A 20,978-nucleotide genomic window follows, 5' to 3' on the forward strand; every position below is an offset into this window, starting at 1 on the left:
GAAGCAATCTTACACGAGCGGCGTCATCCAGGGATTGGCCGTCCTTTGTAAAGACATCCTCGTACCTCGCATCGTACTGGAAATCCTGGATCCCGCTTGCCAAGGACTCAATAATCTTCTCACTGCCAGCAGTCGGATTTCCCCGATTTTCCAGGTTTTCAATCTGCTGCTGCTGCCTCGTGATGAGATTCGTTAGCTGCAGGATGGCGTTCCGAAGATCCTCGTCAGACATTTTCTTGCTTGAGGTTTCTTGCTTCGAGGTTCGAGGTGCTTCCAAAATTTTCCTCGTCGCCAATTGTTATATCCGTAACCAAGGCCAACAAGTAAAAACAAGCTGTTGTTAAGAGCTACTATTTATTACGTCTATCTTGGTTGGTGGTCGGATAAAGAATCAATCTCTAACTTATGACAGTCAGGCAAGGCCTACTACATCTAGGCCTACTACACTTCTGCCCCGGCCAGTGAAATTTTTGCAGCGCTCGGCATCGAAGTTGAGGGGTTGAAGCTTGTCTTAGATTATCCTATCACATCCCGGGAAGTTAAGCGATATCCAGTTACGTGTTACGAGTTTCCAAAGGGTTAGCCCTATCACCATATAGGTAAAGGGTGTCCACGATGAAATTGCCACACTATGAAATTGCTCTAACTTTTTAATCGTTGGGTAGAATTTAATGAAAATTTGGGTGGATTTAGTTCATAGTGCATTATTTACATCCTGCAAGTTTTAAAGTCCTGTGATCAAAACTCGCGGAAATGGAGTCGAAAGAACAGCTCGTGCGTGATAAAATCTTGCGCATTCATCACGAGAACAAGGATCTCTCGCATCGTTCCACCGCTAAAACGTTGGGAATCGCGAATTCCACGGTGTCGCGAGTGATTAAGCGGTTCGAGGAACGGTTGACCACCGATCGGAAGCCCAGAAGTGAAGGAAAAAGTATTCCGTACAACACCAAAAATCACAACCGCGTAGTTGGGGCCTTCAACCGAAATCCGAACGCCTCCGTTAGGGATGTGGCTAAGAAGCTGCACCTAAGCCGAAGTTTTGTCCAGAAGGCCAAAACTAAGGCTGGGCTTCGAACGTTAACTCTAAGACCAGAAAGTCCCGAAGAAACGAGCTCAACTTTTTGGCTCAGCTCTGGTACTATCTTCGTTCCCAAGCTAATTGATGCATTTCGAAACATAGGAAAATCCACGAACCCCTCATTTTACCTGTCAAACTTTCATAGCGAATTAAAACAAACATAGTGTAGTACTGGAATTTCGACTAGAATGGGATACGTTAATCGATTTGCTTTGGACCAATAGGCTAGTCTAGTAGTGAGCAAACTCAAAATCGTTAGTTTCCACCCACAGGCCGAAGTGAATTCATTGGCGTTTCAATGACGTTTCAATGCGTTAGGCCGAGTTTAGAATCCGTAGGCCGAGTTTGGCGTCAAGAAGCAGTGTTAGATTTTTAACAATATCTCAACAATTTGATTCATTTATCAAATCTTACGGTATGTACGGAAAGGTAAATAAATTTAAAAGCCATCAGTAATAATAACATTCCGGTTGGTGCCAAACTACGCTAAATTAAGAAAGACTAAGTGCGGGTTGCGCATAATAGGCCGGAAACCTTCTTCAGCGTGCGAAAGATTCTAGTCTTGATGGGGTTTTGGTGGATATAATAGAGGCAATGCTGTCTTGATCAGGGTTTTATGAATGTAGTTTTATATTAGTTTATAGTACTTCATAAAATAGACTGCTAGCATCCAAGCTTGAACCTGCTACAATGAGGAGTTCAATGCAGATTATTGGAACTGCAGACGTTTGAGCAGAGACGGAATGATTCAGTTTGTTTTGAATCCGCTCCTCTCTTATACTAGACTATCTCTAGCATTGGTACTCAGTACGGAAAACAAGATCGACGGAAAACAAATCAAGGAAAAATAAATAAATATCCGTAGACGTGTACTGTATCAAGATTGTGTATACGTTGTTTGTCGATACATAACGCTCTTCACATGGAAATCAATTTCATTCATGAAATGAAGATACCTACTCGCATTTGCCAGTTGAATTTAGTAATTCAGAATTGCAACAGGATCCAACGATTATTTAATATTCTTAAAATGTGACTAGCCGAGAATAAGCTGCACTTGAATGTGACCTAATCAGATAATTCAAGTCATTCCTACTACCTAACAATAAGTGGTTCAGACAGCTGCTCCATTTCCAGCTGCACAAGTTCGCTACATGCATAGCAAAAATATATGCAAATATTGAGACAACTGCATCGGAAATCGCTCGATGGATAGCAACATGTAATTTGTATTAAACTAACAACTAAGTCGTGAGGGCTGCTATCAGTGTTTGGAATCTCATTACCAATCAACACACCACCGCCAGACAGGCTAAACAGTCAAGTCAGGCAATCCCACTTCATCCGCATAGCTATACGGATGTCGCATCATATGCTTCAAACACTCGTTCAGTTAATTAGACTAACCCTCTTCGTGCTATGTGCGCTGGAACGCCTTGCCATCGAACCATTTAATCAAATTAGCAGTATTTGCCGATAGAAACTAACCTTGAATTTACTTGGTGATTATGTTCGTAACTTTATTGCTTTAAACTACCAGTACAGGAAACCATCACCTCGTGTCTCGCTTAAAAACAAATTTTAGCTATAAAGATCATGATAAATTTATAATTGTAGAACGTCTTTCCATATCAAAATTACGTCGTACTAGGTATATTAGACACACAAGTAAACACGATTGGTAACCAACCTTGCACTTGAAGCTGGTGATCTACTTATGCAGCACAGGCGGCGGTTGAGAAAAACCAAAACCAGCATCTAATGAAGAACGATGCGTAAATTAATGTCATCTAGAATGGAAATCACAGCAACCGGCTAAACGGGTGCATTGATTTGAGCGTTCTATCATGGTTTCCTAAGTTCCGCCAGTCCCGGCAATCACTAAACTGTTGTCTCGCGTAACATTTGAAAAGGGTGTATCAGTTTTTGCAAACAAAACACGAACCGAAGCACGCTCACGCAAACCAACAACACAATTTACAAAATCTAATAGCCCCTTTAAAATGTTACGCGAGGTTGGGAGTTAACACATTGAAATGCATTCATCTCTGGAATAACCTACCACAATTTATCAAAAAATTAAAACAGGTTCTAAAAACCTGTATTTCTGTTTTTAAAAGCGTCAGACTGTTGGCAAAAAATCAGCAAGCAGACCAAACACCGAAGACCAGTATGTGCTTAATTGCTGATAATTTATGTTTAGGCGGGGACTGCCGGTTTGATTGAAGGCTTCGTCTTTGGGACATCAAACTTTGCAACAAGCAATCCACAAAAGACACGCAGCACTGAACTTCATGAGGACTGTTTGACGACAGTTTATATGGTGAAATTCACACCCTCTCGCATAAATCTATACATTTTTATTCTTTCTGTCAATCTTTCGGGAAATTCCAAACCTGAATTGTTGCTTGCCTTTCAATTAGCACCATCACCTAGCAACCATCAGGTAAAAATGCTAATTATTTTTTTTTATAGCTCCTCTTTCCTCAGCTTCGGAGTCAGTTGGTTGAGTTTATCCAACCGATCTCTCTTGAGTTGTTATACAGTAATGACCCAATTTTGTCAGCCCCTTATTGAACATCTAGTCTAAAAATCCCATGCGCTTTTTCAGTGGTCTTATTGCACCAAAGTATACCTTAAACATCGATCTTGAAGATGAATGAAAAAGATTTTGAATTGCAGTTACGTGAAATTATTGAAAGATTAAAGTCTGATGCGCGGAGGGGCTGATAAAATCGGCTCATTACTGTAGTGAAAAATATAGATATATTCACGCATGATGGTAAATACAACCTACCACAACATACCTGAACTTGTTGTAGGTAGGTATAAAAAACTAGTTCATTTTTTTGCGTTTAAGTAGTATATCGTAAATAAGTCATGCTGCTCAAATATGCAAACAGAATCAAAAAAGTCAACGTCAGATGGAGACCCTGTTGGCCATAAGCAGTTGAGTTCTATATTTTATTAACCCTTACGATAATTAATGTTTTCGGAAATTAGACTTTGAACATTTCAGAAATCTTTGCGCAAATTAAACGTTTTAAAAATAGAATAAAATTAATTCTACAGCATTATTGTCCATTGAGGTAGTTACTGTCGATCGTTTATCGTTTATATCGTTTATACCGGTAAAAGTAACTATAAACTAACGCAAATTGGTGCGCCCTTGCGTTAAGCCCGAACGCAATGATAGCGAAAGTGGGACGGCAGCGGAAAGACCGATCTGAGTAATGAACCAGTGGAGACTAACGATTTTGAATTGGCTCACTACTTGTCTATCCTATTGGGCCCAAGTACATCTATGAGTGTACCCCATTCTAGTCGAAATTCTAGTACTACACTATGTTTGTTTTAATTAGCTATGAAAATTTGACAGATAAAATGAGGGGTTCGTGGATGTTCCTATGTTTCGAGGTGTTGCATCGATTAGGTTGGGACCGAAGAGTGTACCAGAACTGAGCCAAAAGGTTGAGCACGTTTCTCCGGGACCTTCTGGTCTTAGAGTTAACTCTATGACATTTCTTCACTTCGGCTCTCGTTAATCCGACGACTCGATAATCCAACATCACGGTCTCTTATGGAGCTTTGTTAGGTTGGCTCTCTAAATTTATCTGGAACCAGTTGAAATCCAACCTCCGTACACCACTTAGTTAATGTGGGACCCCTTGGGTCCATAAAACCCAACCTCCGAGTGGGTTGACACATCTCTGAGTTGATTATCGCGTAGAGATTAAGCGAATAGATGAAACAAGGTTGATGACTTTGTAGTTATGATTCTCGGTTGTATTTTAAGAGTCTAATAAGCTCATAGATTTTGTTTTTTAAAGGAGATTCAGGATTGATCAAGTTTAATGTTGATTAAAAAAGAGATGCATTAATTGACTCGAGTGATATTATTAATCAAAGATGCATTATCGAGTAGATGAATAGAAGAAACCACTCTGATGAGTTTGTAGTTCTGATTCTCAGCTGAGTACTATGAGCCTGATAAACTCATAGTTTTAGTTACTGAAAAGAGATTAAGGATTGATCAAGTTTTGGAATTCGTAAATGCTTATGAAAAGACGAAATAGGAAGCTTATACATTTTGTTATTCAAAAGAGGACTAGGATTGATTAAGTTTTACAGTCAGAAATGATGATGAGTCTGAGAGTTAGATGTGTATTTGAGTGTGTCATAGATAAAAAAAGTCGGATGAGTAAAAACAACCTATGAGCGGATTGATGAATCTTTAAGAAAAATTCACATTATCAAAAACAACCTCTGAGAGAGCTAATACGTCTTGAGAAGACGTCAGATGATTAAAAAGAACCTCTGAGTGGGTTGATGCGTCTCTGAAAGGACGCCAGATGATAAAAAAAAACAGCATGTGAGTGGGTTGATGCGTCTCTGAGAAGACGTCAGATGATCAAAAACAAACTCTGAGTGGATTGATGGGTGTTGAGAGGACGCTGAATTTGAAAAGGCCGGATGATTAAAACCAACCTCTGTGTGGGTTGATGCGTGTCCAAGAGGACGTCAGATGATCAAAAACAAACTCTGAGTAGGTTGATGCGTCTTTGAAAGGACGTCCGTTGATCAAAAACATCTTCTGAGTGGGTTTATGTGTCTCTGAGAAGACGTCAGATGATCAAAAACAACCTCTGAGTGGGTTGATGCGTCTCCGAGAGGACGTCAAGTGATCAAAAAGAAACTCTGAGTGGGTTGATGCGTCTCTGAGGGGACGTCAGATGACCAAAACCAACCTCTGGGTGGGTTCATGCGTCTCTCTGAATCAGATGTATTTTTTTTTTGGAAAATTATTGATCTAGTTTTGCATTGTGAATGTATGAGCCTTGTAAGTTAAGAAAATATGAACTCAATGAAAATTTTGGATTATTTTGAGGGTTATGAGGATGTCTTGATAATATAAAATATTCTCAATATTACACAACTAATATTGTGCTATGATATTGAGTAAATGACAGACGCACTGATTGATTAGATTGAGATTAGTTTAGAGGTATTGTCGAGTAGAAGTATTTTTTATGATTTTGGTCTTTTGTTAATCATTCGCGTGTTAAGAGTAGTATGTTCATAAATTTTGTTATTCCAAAATATTTAGGATTGGTAAAGTTTTAAATACAGGAATGAAGATGAGTTAGTAGAAAATTCACTGGTTGACATAGTTAGATGTTTGTTCAAAGAGGTTTCATAGATTTAGTTACTCAAAAGTTGTAATGTAGATAAGACATAAGAGAAGAAAACAAATAATTTAGATCTTTTTCTTATTACGATCCTAAGTTGAGTGTCAAGTGTCTGGTAAACGCAAAGATTTAATTACCCAGTGGATACATAATATTTATCAACTTTTACGTTGATTATATAAGGATTAACTAATCGTTTAGGATGAGATAATTATTCAAAGAAGTACATAAGAGGATAAGTATTTTATTGAAAGAATTACAAGATTACACGCAGTATTTAGCATGTTTGGAGTGATTATGGATTAATTGACTAATTTTGTTTCTAGTATTCTATTTTGAATTTATAAGAATTAAATTTTCAATGAGAAATAAAGTTCATAGGGTTTTTGATCTAATTTCCGTCCTACTAAGCACATCCTGCACTTTACCTCTCTTTTTTGAAAGAGTTTGAACAAAACATGGAATGTTTTCATCAAAGATAACTTCTAAATTTATTCACTTTTCCATACGTACAGTTGGATTTGATGAAGAGTCAAACAATTTTGAGATATGAAAATTCTAACACTGCTTCTCGATTCTAAATTCGTCCAACGAGTTTCAATTCCGTCCTAACGCATTGAAATGCCATTAGATTTGATTCGTCTTGTACTAATACTCGCTGGTCGAGTATAAGTATAATAGTACGTTCAGACTACAGAGTTATAACATGTTATAGCGCTATCTTGAGGGTGGTTTCTGTGTTGCAATTATTTGACAACCGTTATAACATGTTATAACTCTCCAGTCTGGACAGCGTTTAAGACACTGAAGAAGTCTGCACATTCTTCACTGCACACAGCGTAAATATTTACGATTTTCTGACAAAACTCAGGTAATCATGACAGATCCTGACGCAGTAGGTCTCTTTTTCTCATGCGCGTTGTTTTTAAAGATCAAAATGTCATGATTACCTGAGATTTGTCAATCATGTAAATATTTACACGTCGTGTATTGAAGAATTGTAGACGAAATACGCGTATCTGTCAGGACAAGCAAATAAGGTAGTGGAGTTAAATGGAAATTACTAATCCTTCTCTCTCTCTTTATACAGGTTTTGCACTAAGACGCCCATATTCATCAGGAAGGAATTAATGTTCATACATACAGTGATTCCCATGGGGTAATCAACTCTGCACATGACAAGTATGACACAAAATATAATTTGAAACGGCATCACTGTTTTGTTATAACATTTTGCCAATCGTTGCTATGGTTTACTTCTTTGTTTACTTTAAAGTAAGGGGGAAAATGGGATTTTTTTTGTCAGTGCCATTTTCCAGTAAAATTGTCGCAATAATAACGGATTAAAAGTTACAGTTTGAAAATAATGAGAAAGAAGAAGACCAGTACTAGGTAATTTGTTACCGTAAATACCTAGTCTCAGTGGTTTCCTGGGTCGCCTGTATATTTATTAGGATGTTTAAGGGGAAGCTCACCGCTCCGAAAAAAATAATTACGTTTTGATTTTTCTAAAAATATTAGAAAAAGATATCAAAATTTTAAGAAAATCACATATTTTTTTAATTTTTCAAAGAAAATTCACGTTCAAAAACATTTTTTATAAGTCATTATGGCATAAAGTTGGACTCAAAAAACCACAAAACATCGACTTTTCGGTTTTGCTGAGAGTCCAATTTTTTTTTTCATGATGAGATAGAAAAAAAATTTACATGTAATTTTTGACAAAAATCTAAGGAACAAACTGATTTTCTTTGATTTTTGATATTTTTTCCCAATATTTTTAAAGAAATAAAAATGTACCGAAAATATTTTTTTATTTTCGGGCCGGCAAGCTTCCCCTTAAAGGTTCTAAACCATGGACAAAGTAGTTTGAGCCCCCGATAAAAAAGGAGAGGCCAATTAGAAGGATTTAGTACCTAACCACCACTGCTGACACTGGGAAACTACTGCAGATCTGTTGCTGCTACTACTACCGCCGGTGGGCATGTTAGGTCCTTCCTGTTTTTCAGGATGTAGCTAGTGATAATAATAAATTGCCCGAGTAGCATGATGATACTGCAGACGAGATGCATCTTCCACTTGCCGGTTGGGTACTTGGTTTCGGCAAACGTCTGCCAGAATGACGTACGGTACAGAACTGTCTTCTATGATGATGATGATTCTCCTGGATGGATAGCTTTTGCTATCAGTGACCCTTCTCCTTCTCGCGGAGGGGTTAAACTCAATCCTCTGCCAAGAAGGAGGGTTGCTGAAGCCACCACCATTGGTGGTGTCAGCACTGTAGCCTACAGTTTTTATGCTATGTTTATTGTGTGCATTGACGACACGTATGCGTTAAAAAATCTTATGTGAATAATCATTAACGAAACTTGAATTTTTCATGATTAGCTTGCCTAATTTAAAAATTAAAATAATAAATGTTTAATTCCTCCATTTACGCGCTTGTTGACCATTTATCACGATTATTTCGCGGCGCAACAAATCAAACTTCTATGTGGACGGAGCATAATTTCTCAATGTTTGCATCAGCTGTCTTAGATTGGCAGATAATCGAGCCAAAGAACCAAAAACTTTGGCTTCAAGCAAAATGTTCGTGTATGACGTTTCTGCCATCGGAGTGGTTAAACTTCGAGTGCCATTTCCTTGAAGCGGATGACCGGTAACAAGATCGTTGATTATTATTTTAGAATTAAGTTTTACAACTTTTTTCCGTCCTTGACTTGAAAATGTGAACACACAATATCAAAAGTCATAGGTGCATGGTTGCCAAACTCATGGGTTACTGAGACTGATACCTTGACTGCCACACTTCGGCACGTTCTGCAAAACGCTTGACCTAGCTTTCGGTACAGATAAAGTACTCGGCACAGATTGGGATGTGCAGAGTTGAACACCCCTTGGTGATTTCACACACTCGAATATAAACAAAACATTACTACATATATTGGAACATTCCAACATCTACACAGAAGTAAGTCTGTAAATTTTCGTAAGATATTTTCTCAAACAGATGTTTTAAATTTTACCGAACAGTTCCACAATTCAAAAAGTCGGTAAAAATTACTGACCGGATAAGTGTGTATGATTCAACGCTGTGTAATCAAAGTAACCTACAGAAACGAAAACAGAAATCAATCAGACTTCTGACATATCGCGGCACGTAAGGAAGTGTTTTATTATTTGTCCCCATATTTCTCTGCCGAAACCTCGTGGAAACCGAAGCCTTCAGCTACATTGAGGATTGCGACCAAGTTCGGCATGTCACATTAGTCATTAGTTAGAGAAAACATATCTAGATAGAGCTGGAATTAGGGCGTAACAGCCTTTGTAAACAATTACTTCTATCGATTATTTCTAGGAACTCATGGCACGCCCACACAAACCAACATAACCGGGGTAGGGTTAGTCTTCCCCTACTCGATGGTGTTGTTGATTTGCGTTTGCGAGCCTTAGCTTTCTAGAAATCATCGAAAGAAGTCATTGTTTACAAAAGCTGTTATGCCCTAATTCCAGCTCTACCTAGATATTTTCACCTTGCACGCAAACCAACACATTCAGGTGGTTCAAAATATGCTACAAACCTGGTCCAAAAAAATGTTTCCACAAGCGCACAATTGAACGACCCTATTGAAATCGTGCGTTTTTTAATTGTGTGTAAATTCGTGCTTTAACAAGGGCAATGTCTTCGAAGAAGTTTATTGGACTAAAATAGTCTACCCGAGCAAAGTCTGAGATCAAATTGAAATCTAAATTTGATGTTGTGATTTCGCTGATAATGATTGCTCAGGTTGCTGTCGTTTTGGTCGTTTTAACGGTTAAAATATCACAATTGAGAGCAAAAAATCTTCCTGTGACATCACATTGAAAACTATTTCTGCTATCAGTGAGAGCAAATTGAAAACTCAATTTGATATCAATTTTTCCTGTTGATAACAAAACAAATATTCAATTTGATGTTATGCTAAGGTAATGAAAACAAACCCGCAACAACATATTTTTGAAGAGCAAATGTAGAGCAAAATGAAAACAAAATTTATCAATTGCGTAAACTGAAATAAAATTATGATTTCAGTTTGATGTTGATATCAAAACTTGATTTTGATTTGCTGTCATTTTGATGCTGGACTTTGTTCGGGTATCTTTTCGTCCCATTAGGGTGATGATGTATCCACGTATTAGGGTGATACAAAATTTAAATATTCATAAAATGAGTTAGTGTCTTCGCAAAAGTTGTAGATCACATTAAGCAACTTTGATCAAAACAGCAATTTCGTATCTCTAAACGTTGACGAGATATGATGCATTGTTTGTGGAAAACCATTAAAACAGTTTTTCTTGAATAACTCTGAATACAATCATTTTATTGCTTTAAAATGTTCTACACAGTTTATCAATGTATCAAAGTACATATTTTTGTCGAATATTGTGTACCGCAGTGATGCATATTTGAAAAGTTATTAAAGATTTTTATAAAAATTTAGACACTTTTACAATAAATTTATTTGAACTGAGGCAAGTTGTGGCAGATCAGTCAACTTTCATGGGAAAATACTAACTTTTGGCTACAATATGCACAACACTTTATTAGAAGATCTTCGGAGGAACATTGCAATAGGAGTTGCAAACACTAGTATAGCCGTTGTTCAGTTGTATATAGCCAAAAAGGCAAAATAATGTGCCTATGGTTACTTGGGAATCCTTCATTTTCGGGAAACATGATTATCTTAGAGCAACCGTACCAATGAGTAAATAAGGCACATTTACCAACCTCTACCATAACCAAAGGGTGGTCACTCTACACACTTGTTTTGCACCAACTTTTTTCTCAGTGTACCTCAGTGTGCCGCAGCCGCCGCAGCTGTACCGGCAGTGTCAAGAAGTTATTGAACTGACTTTTGATTGCTTGTGAATAATGCCTTGTTTGGCAACCCGGTATTTTAACAGCTCTTGTTTTTGTTTTGTTTTTCAATGTTTTCAAAAACGAAACGGACTCCAGTTGGGACTACACACTGGATGCATCCGTCTCCAAGGATGCCTGCAACGGACGAGCTCCGTTGCTACACGATCCTTCCATCTTCGGCGGAAGGCTGACCCCGCACAACGAACGTCAATCATTAGTCAACCAACCCTTCTGGGAGCTGCGGAGGAAATGGATTTGCACCGAATTTTTCACCGCCCGAGTATCATCCGTCGGAAAACTTGAAACCAACACCGAGACCAACACCTGCCGGAACACACGTCGGACTGATGAAGGACGCACCGCTGACCCGATACGGACCAGCCAATTTTTCAAACTGAACTACTTGTCAGAGTCCTCCAGCCCGTACACCCTGCAGGACAATTCGATCAGCTCCAAGGTCTACAACGCCTCCAAGAACAATCGCTTCTCAGGCCAGCAAAAATCGCATTCTCCACTTCTTCAATAACCCACCCGTATGCCGTCCGAGGATCTGCTGCTGACTGCATTCACCACCAAGGACTGCCACCCGTCGCAAGTGCGAATGTTCCCGCTGAAATCGGGAAGTTCCTCCTCCGGATTGGTCGAGTTCCCGAGCGTAGCCCTGGCGGTGAACGTCATCATGAAGTGCAACCACAGCGCGATGATCAAAATGCACAAAACTCCCGTTCATTATGAAGCTATGCTTCTCCTCCTCCAAGAAGATGAACGGTGCGTGGAGCAACGAGAACACCGAAAACACGTTAGCTTTGAAAGAGCGGAAGCTTTTTTCTGAGAAAGGAAAGGATTTTCCTTTTTCTGTGTAGTTAATGTTATGATGGGTGATTATAATTTCTTATTGTGTTAGTTGGAAGTGCAAAAAGGAACGAGAGTAAAAATAATTTGTTGAACTATTTGAGATTTTGCCAAAACGGTCCTCCAATATTATGTTGGACGATTGAATGGTTGGTGTAGCAGCCACCGCCATGATATTCGAGCAGTTCGAATGGTCGGATGGTATAGTTTTTGTTTGGTTGTTGACTTTCCGATTAAAACTCAAGCACCGCTTGTCGTGACCGGCCCAAGATTTCCAGCGTCGACCACGGCTACACAAATTAGCGATGTAGCTCCCACGGCTGCGGCTGATTCCAATGCTGCTGCTGCTGCTGCTGTTCCTTCTGCTGGTCCGTCTCCTCTAAAATTCGTCGAAAAAGACGGACCAGCAGCATCATTGGAAGCAGCCGCAGTTATGGGAGCTGCATCGCTAGTTCATGTAGCCATGGCCGGAAACCTCGGTCAGGTCAAGATACCACTGTCAGCTGTTCTTCGTATGGGAGGAAATGTGGATGCGACTGCCGTCACGGGTGTAACGATTTTGAGAATCCATGGCGTGACTTGGTGGAGATTCACGGTTGTTTTGAAAATAATTTGACTAGGAGTGGCAACATCAATAACAAATTTTGACACATGCACACTGCGCAGGCGCAGAAAAAGTTCAGTGTTGCCAGTAACTTTGAAGATCATAAAAAATGTAACCATGGGTGCCAAACAACGTCAATGACTGCACCCGGGTGTGCCCCAGTTTGATTTTGGCACACTGTGTAGAGTTACCAACCCCTTGACCATAACGCTACTTGCGTACCGGGGGTTGCTATTCAGGTGTGGGAAATAGCAATCCGCATCTTGGGAAGTAGTGAGTTCATAAATTTAGCGACCCGGTAGCAACGCATCAGACGGTTGCTATTTTGAATAAACGTCAAAGTTATGACTCTGATAGCAACGACTGGTTTGGAGAGGAGTGATTAAGCCAAAATGGAAACGCTGTGCGTAAGTAAAATAGTGCCGCAAATGACAACGACTGGTACGGTTGCTCTTAGGAGTTGTCGTTGAATCAATTTGAACCCTAAAGACGGTGGTAACTAGGTGAACTTATGTCCGCGCTTCATCCAAGAATTCGTAAAATTGCATGGACATGGACACCATGTTTCGTTTGCATGTGTGTGTGTGATATCGGCAAAGAGTGAACCACTGAACCAGGTTGCTTCAGTTGAGCTTAAGAAATAGGCTTTGCTGCAGGTGAGTACTCAGCATGGCTTATTGCGAGGTCGCTTTCCCAAAAAAAACATACATTTTCTGGTTATTTTGAATGTCTAGAAAACATTGACAAACGCTCGCTGTTTTTAATATGGAGGGATACTGAAGGTACGTCAATAGCTAAACGTGACGCTGTGTTTCAGAAAATCATACTTGCGTATGATATTGATTTGGATTGTGTCGTGATCGGACTCCTTCTCTGGACCATCCATTCCAAGTGGCTGAAACTGGACCTTTCTTTTGCTTAGTTTCACTTACGAATTATTTCTTGCTTCCAATTATAATTCGTAAGTGAAACTAAGCAAAAGAAAGGTCCAGTTTCAGCCGCTTGGAACGGATGGTCCAGAGAAGGAGTCCGGTCACGACAGATTGTATGCCAGATGTTCGAACAGAAATTTCAAATGTTGTGATCCACCTGTGCAAATATTTTGAACAAAATTGGTTGAGACATAATTGAACATTGGCTCGTGTGTTTGATAACCATGCTGAATATTTCGACCAGCCGTTTAGACTGCCTGAAGAGATTCTTTCGCAACTTCCATCTACATCCAATGGGACAACATCATTTGACGATTGCTCAGATAGCGTCAATAGGCAAAAAGTGGCTGAGTTACTGCAAAGTTATGAAGCAAGTGAGCTTTGTTACGCAACTCAAATGAGTCTTCGAGGCTATAACAGGAATAGTAAAGCTTCGGTAGTTCGAGAGGCAACGTGCACTACTCCTACTCGAGCGAAGCAAATGGTTTTTGCTCTCAAGGAAGCTGAGCGGCCAAAAATTGTTCCTTACTAGGCAGATGAAGCCCTAGCCATGATTTTAGATGTTAATATTTCCAAGTTCAGAAGGCTAAACAAAATTGCTACCCAAATACTAACGGAATTACGGTAACCGAAACTTCGACTGAAGTGAAACTTCAAGAGTTGTTGAAGAGTTGCAGCCAACACGCATTACTATCAACGGTCGGAATGTTGTCACCACATACGAGATGCTTATGACTATGGTCGACGGCAAAGTCTGTAATTCGGTAACATCGACGGAATCTGCGCAAAAATGTTACATCTGCGGTGACTTCACAGATGAACGATTTTGATAGGGTCAAAAAAAAAGAAAGGAAATGAAGATGTCTTCAAGTTTGGTTTATCAACGCTACACGCGTGGCTTATCCGTAATTCTACGAATATTTTCTTCATGTATCTTATCGCTTGGAAGTGCAAAAATGGCAAGCAAAAGGAGCCAATCACGCAAAGAGTATTCAAGAACGATTCCAAATTGCAATGGGTCTAATTGTAGACAAACCTCGTTCGGGTGGAGCCGGAACGTCTAACGACGGTAACAGTGCACGTCGTTTCTTCCAGAATTGGGAAAGTCAGCGTCAATCACAGGCAAAGATGGTTCACTATAATACAGATGCAAATCAATTCTTGAAGCACTTTCATCGGGATTAGAGATCGACACTACCAAGTTTGAAGAATATTGCTATGAAACAGCGAAAAGATTGATTGACAACTATCCGTGGTATTACCTACCAGTATCTGTTCATACAATTTTGCTGCATGGATCACAAATAATATCGTCGTTTCTTGTTCCGATCGGACAATTCTCCGAAGATGCCCAGGAGTGCCGAAACAAAGACATCAAGCGCTACAGGATAGATCATACACAGATAAACAGACATAACACATTGAATATTTCTCACTGTAAAACATCGTCGCTAAGACATATCCGCCATCTGTTGAGTACACTGTGGTGGGTAGTACGCTGAACAAATGGCGGTAGTGTGAAAACGTCAAACGCAAGGGAATTTACTGTGCGCGCCACATGTGGCAGTACTACCAACTGAGATACTTTCAAATTGACCGTTAAATGCTTGTTCGATGAACATCTTGCGAGTGTTATGTCTGTTTGTCTGTGGATCATACTTGTAAATTCTCCAGAACCGCAACGAACACAAATCTCTTGAATCGGCTCCTGGAATCATGCGACCCCCTTATTTCAAGTCTACGAGCACTTCCTGATAAAAATAGTATGCCATTATCCGCTGGTGCCAAAGCTCTTCTAATTGAAACAACTGAGTCCAGCTCTGATCACAACTACAGTTTCAGCGACGCATGCGATTTGACGTGCAGTGAAGATGAAATGGTATGTATTAATGTTTTCCATGGCTAATTTTAATTAATTTATGTCGTTTATTACATGAAATAGACTTACTAAAACTTTGAATAATGAGAAGGATAAATACAATCTATCATTTAGCAATGCCAATTATTTGTCTTTACTTACAACCTTTGTTAATCATAGTTTTATAAGCGGTGGAGGTTTTCAATTACCAATTATGGTATTTGTTACAACTCCTATTGTAATGTTCCTCCAAAGATCTCCTAATAAAGTGTTGTGCATATTGTTGACTGATCTGCCACATGTTTAAACTTATTAGAAAAGTGTCTAAATTTTACTAAAAATCTCTAATAGGTATTCAAATATGCATCAAAGCGATACACAATGTTCGACAAAAATCGATAAACTTCGTAGAAAATTTTAAAGCAATAAAATGATTGTAGGGTTTTTGATCTAATTTCCGTCCTACTAAGGACATCCCGCACTTTACCACGCTTTTTGGAAAGCGTTTGAACAAAACATGGAATGTTTTCATCAAAGATAACTTCTAAATTTATCCACCTTTCCATACGTACCGTTGGATTTGATAAAGAGTCAAACAATGTTGAGATATTATTAAAAATCTAACACTGCTTCTTGCTTCTAAATTCGTCCTACGCGTTTCAATTCCGTCCAAACGCATTGAAACGCCATTAGATTTACTTCGTCCTAAGGATAAACGGAGAAAAAGGGGATTCGCTAGGAGCGCTTCTTTTGTTTTGAGAACAATGAGCGTAAATATGCATACAATGCGCTCTAATAGGATTTATGTCGTAGCTAATGAACTAACGCATCGGAACAAACGTATTTATTGTTTTGTGCATGGTGAAATCATTGATATTATTTCCACAAACAATGCATCATATCTCGTCAACGTTAAGAGATAGTTAACTGCTGTTTTCAGCAAAGTTGCTTGTTTCAATGTGATCTACAACTTTTGTGAAAACACTAACTTATTTTATGAGTATTTAAAAAAAAGTAAATTTTGTATCACCCCAATATGTGGATACATCATCATTCTAATGGAACGAAAAGATACACACTTAGTTTTTTCTACCGAGCTCGATCTGAGATCTCATTAAAACTTTTTTTGCGAGATTTACACAGCCGAGCTCGGTAGAAAGAACTAAGTGTGTAGACTATTTTAATCCAATAAACTTCTTCGAAAAATGGTACAGATTTCCCTTGTTAAAGTACAAATTTACCAGTGTGACTAAAATATGTTTTGTTGGTAGTCCAAAACAAACAAAATTGCGTTGTACAACGATTTTTTTCGACAAACACATTCAGCTCTTTGTAATGAATTGATGAATTAATCATTTATTGTAACACAACCATACTTTCCGCTACCCTATCAGCTGTGTAAACATCAATCTTGACAAGAAAAATGATTTGGCTCCAACTAACCCAATCGTTTTCCAGGATACTTCCTTGTACTGGTTAAATTAGTATTAGATTATATTAGACAACATCAAGCTAGTTAAAAAAGCAATCAACCTACACAACTTTCCCTAACTGCGACTGATCGAACTTTACTAGGAAATACTACTTAGACAGACAAATACCACTTCGATTGTTCTACAGAAATCAAAATTCTGGTAAACTATAAGTCTTCTCAAAGTTTGTACCTTTATTTTTAACTATACTTGTTTTACCCCTAACTTTCAAGAAAGTTACCATGCCAATTTCGTGTTTTAAAATAATGTTAATAATCATGACTGAATTAAACAACACAGGTAGATAACACTCAATAGAACAGTCACAATTGAAAAAATTAAATTAAACTTTCACTCACCACATCGTATCCAACATCGTAATGGGTTCCCCGGGTGTACAGAATCGGGATGGCCTGGCGACGTGGGATGTTCTTAATCGATGGAGACATTTTGCTTGATTCACTGGAGGTTCAACAAATTAGATAAGATTCTGAATTAATAAAAACCGGTTGCACACTGCTGTAGAGTTTCACTTCAGTATTTTTTTATTTTTCTAAGTTTTTCAATATTCTTCAATCACAATCACGTTTGCAGTTTTTCACTCGATTGATTTTTAAAAATTTGGAAATACAATTCACTAACACCAAACACTCTTCTACTGAGAATGCCAACAGTCACCACGCGTTCGCGTTCTGTGTCACACTGTTAGTGGGAAATCGGTAGAGACAGTTCCGCCTCGGTCGGGAATTGCAGCACAACTAAGCCTAAAAAGTGCTCCGTCTAAGCGCTTTATACTATTATAACTAAATAGAAAGAAGGAAAAACCAGCCGCCGAGCGGACGATGAGGAGCTGTGTGCTGTGTGGCCGGGCCACTAAAAGGTAACAACACGTAACGCGCGCACCGCGGCTCGATGGTACTGCAAGCCTTTTTTTTCCTTGTGATGTTTCCACCGCATTCGATCGATCCGCGACTGTAGATAACTATATTCCCGCGCTTATCCTCTCCATAATCAACCGCAACGAAGCTACTACTGCTTAGAAACCCACTGTGGCCCGGTAGGGGGGCGGTTGGTGGTGGTTCTTACGCTACGCTCTCTTCTATCCAAATCCAATTCTAAGCTACTAAATAAGTCGCTCTCGGTAAGTACGCTGCGGAGAGGTAAGATACTCAGTCGTTCCGGTTAGGACGAAGTTTCTGTGGTTGTGTTGGTTAGTGATGCTCGTACAAAAATTCGTAGGTATTAAACACACGCGTTTGATTTTTAGATCCGTCTGAATTGTCTGTCTAGAGGAAGTGTACCAGTGTGCTAATGGTTCTCTAATTGGTCATACTGCCTATTCATTATTGTTTGTGTATTAGTCATATCAAAACTATGTAGCGCTAGCAGCGTTAACCTACTGAAGTAATGAAATTGGGTTGTTAGCGGAATGCTTAACTAAAACAGCAAAAAAGGGTTATTTCCATTTAATTCCACTTAAATAATTTTGGTATCCATGACAGATACGTATTTCGACTACAATGTGCAGTCTTCATCAGTCTCATTCCCACTAAAGGCTTATCAAAAACTTAACCTTAAGTACTCATCCCCTAGGTAAAAATGTCAAGTTCACAGGTATAAAAATGAAACTACAATGTGTAGAATCGGAACCTACCTAACTAATAATAACCAAAGGTTTAAGTAAAGTAAAAAAATCCCAAAGGCCTCGTAGCCATCATATGATGAAGACTGATGAAGACTGCACATTGTAGTCGAAATACGTATCTGTCATCGATACCAACATTATTTAAGTGGAATTAAAAGAAAATAACCCTTTTTTGCTGTTGTATTTAAGCATTCCGCTAACAACCCAATTTAATTACTTCACTCACACTTGCTGTCAGTATTTACGACAAACCGATGGTGATGAATCAAATTTTTCAGAGCGGACAATTTTCTATTGGTTTTGAAAGAAATATTTTCGATACAGTCCTTATGTAATAATTTACTAAAAACATAGGATTGAAATTATAGCAACTTTTGTTTTGTTCGACCCTAACCTTAGTGTAACTAAATCAAACCTTGCAAGAATGAGTCTGATGAGTTAACTTTCCCTATGATTTAGTAACATTATAGTTTATATATTTTACGAAAATACATTACAGATTTATTTAAATGTAAATCACGAACTGCATAATACAAATCCTTACGTCATTATTGAGGATGCACATCTAAATAGGTAGTAGATACGTCACAATCCTTTCTATTGGTGTGCAGTTCTGCTTAGCTATGGGCGATGGATTTCTGACGTTGAAACCATCAAAATTTCACTACTCTTCAACACGGAACCATATGCAAAGCGATAAATTTAAATTTGATCACGCAAAGAAGTGCATTATCAACGAACGAAATTAGAAACCGGATCGACTGTGACGACTGTGCCTGAAAGCCTGTGTGATGGGCTTCCATCGAGCAGAAAATACAGACAGGTATCTTTGTTGGCGGAAGGAGTATTAGCCGGTATTCCTGTTTTCCAATTCCTAGCTGCCTGATCTTTGGTAGTAAGAATACTGACCGCAAATGGTATCTTTATTGCAAAAAAAAAAACAGGTATCCAGGAATAAAGAAAAAAAATACCGACTAAAACTCCTTCCGCAAACAACGGTACCTCTCTGTAAACACAATACATGTGTTGTGCACATGGCGTCACCATGGAAACCCGTTTCAGCAATGTTTCACAGAATGTAATTTTGCATTCGGGGAGTTAACGGTTATTAGCCGGTTGGTTCGTGTGATTCTTGACAAAATAATTTGACGCCTGCTTCGGTGTATTGCTTTTCCGTGCGAGTGAAATTGGCAGATGGGGTAAAATGGCTAGGTATTTAGCTGTTGGTCAGGAAAACGTCAACCAGCACTGTTTTGATCATGCACATTGCGGTCTTATTTCACGACAATCGGAACAGTCAAAAAAACCATTACATCGCCTGCAAGGTCAACTTCTAACATTCGCTGCGATGTTCATGAACAGAGGATGATAGGAAATGGAACTAACATTCATTGTAATAAATTTTTGGTTTGCGTGTAGCCTCATTATAATCAGGGAAGTTCCGAGTACTTGGAGGATAATCAGAGAACTCTAAAACAGCCCTATTAACTTCAAGAAAATTATAAGAACGTTTATGGAACATTACTAAGTGCATTTCAGGAATGTTCCGAAAACTTCAGGGGCATTGAGGGGTCTTCAGGGATGTTTTATGAATATCAGGATAATTTACTGGATCATTGGAACATCCCCCAGAAATCTTTCTTCCGGAATTATGTCCTTGTTTCTTTCGACTATTCCGTAGGCGCTCTGCTCTGGCTTCCAAATTTCTCCAGAATTTTCTTGCAATCTACCTTAGGAAGTGTCTGCCAGCGTCTTCAGGAAGTTTCTTCCGTCTTCTTCTGTGTGTCCATAAGCCATAGATTTTTTACTTTTATTTTAAGGTTTTTCCCTGTTTCTGGCTTCCCCTAGAACTGGCTACTTCTGGAATTTACTTCCATTTTTCGAAACTTTTCTGGCTTCCTTTAGAAGTGACATCCGTTTTTTTCCGATGGTTTCATTGAATATTCACTAGAAGTTTCTCAATTCTTGTGTTGGTAGTTTCCGGATGTTTCTCCAACTTTTCATAGAATTTTTCTCAAATTTCGTCCAGAAGAGCTTCTTTCTTCTTTCTCAGGATGTTCTTTCAGAAGTTAATTCAAACATTGCCCGGAGTTTTCTTTTAGAATTTTCCGATCATAGTCCAAAAGCTAAAATTTTCGCTTTCGAAAACAGCTAAAATATAAAATAAATTAAAATAGTAAATACCGATAAATACCGAAATTTCAAAACCTTTGACACCACCTTTGGCCCTTCGCAGACTACGAGGTCGGCGAATTGTGGCCATGGATCGAGTAGAGTGGAGACGCCTTCTTCGGACAGCAGAGGACAACAAGACCTTAGCCTGATTGGTAAGGTAAGTAAGGTTTGGGTCGAAGGATCTTAGAATTTTATGAAATTTTGGCCACACATATCTCAAAAATGGCAAGAGACACCACTCTAAAATTTTAACCATTGAAAGATAAGAAG

The 20,978-nt window shown here is 38.8% G+C and overlaps 1 protein-coding gene across 2 annotated transcripts in view; it reads right to left on the reverse strand.

Annotated features, from left to right (window-relative positions):
* tan (C45 family peptidase tan) overlaps positions 1–20,978 on the reverse strand; it is a 58,905-nt gene that overhangs the window by 29,223 nt on the left and 8,704 nt on the right. For both annotated transcript variants that reach the window (XM_065234384.1, XM_065234383.1), the window contains exon 2: positions 17,248–17,350. In XM_065234384.1, the coding sequence (XP_065090456.1) occupies positions 17,248–17,350 (103 nt within the window). The remainder of the gene's footprint in view (positions 1–17,247; positions 17,351–20,978) is intronic.

The sequence above is a fragment of the Ochlerotatus camptorhynchus genome, unplaced genomic scaffold (assembly GCF_037179485.1).
Source record: "Ochlerotatus camptorhynchus isolate MF236.1 unplaced genomic scaffold, CSIRO-AGI_Acam_v1.1 ptg000433l, whole genome shotgun sequence".
NCBI lineage: Eukaryota > Metazoa > Arthropoda > Insecta > Diptera > Culicidae > Ochlerotatus > Ochlerotatus camptorhynchus.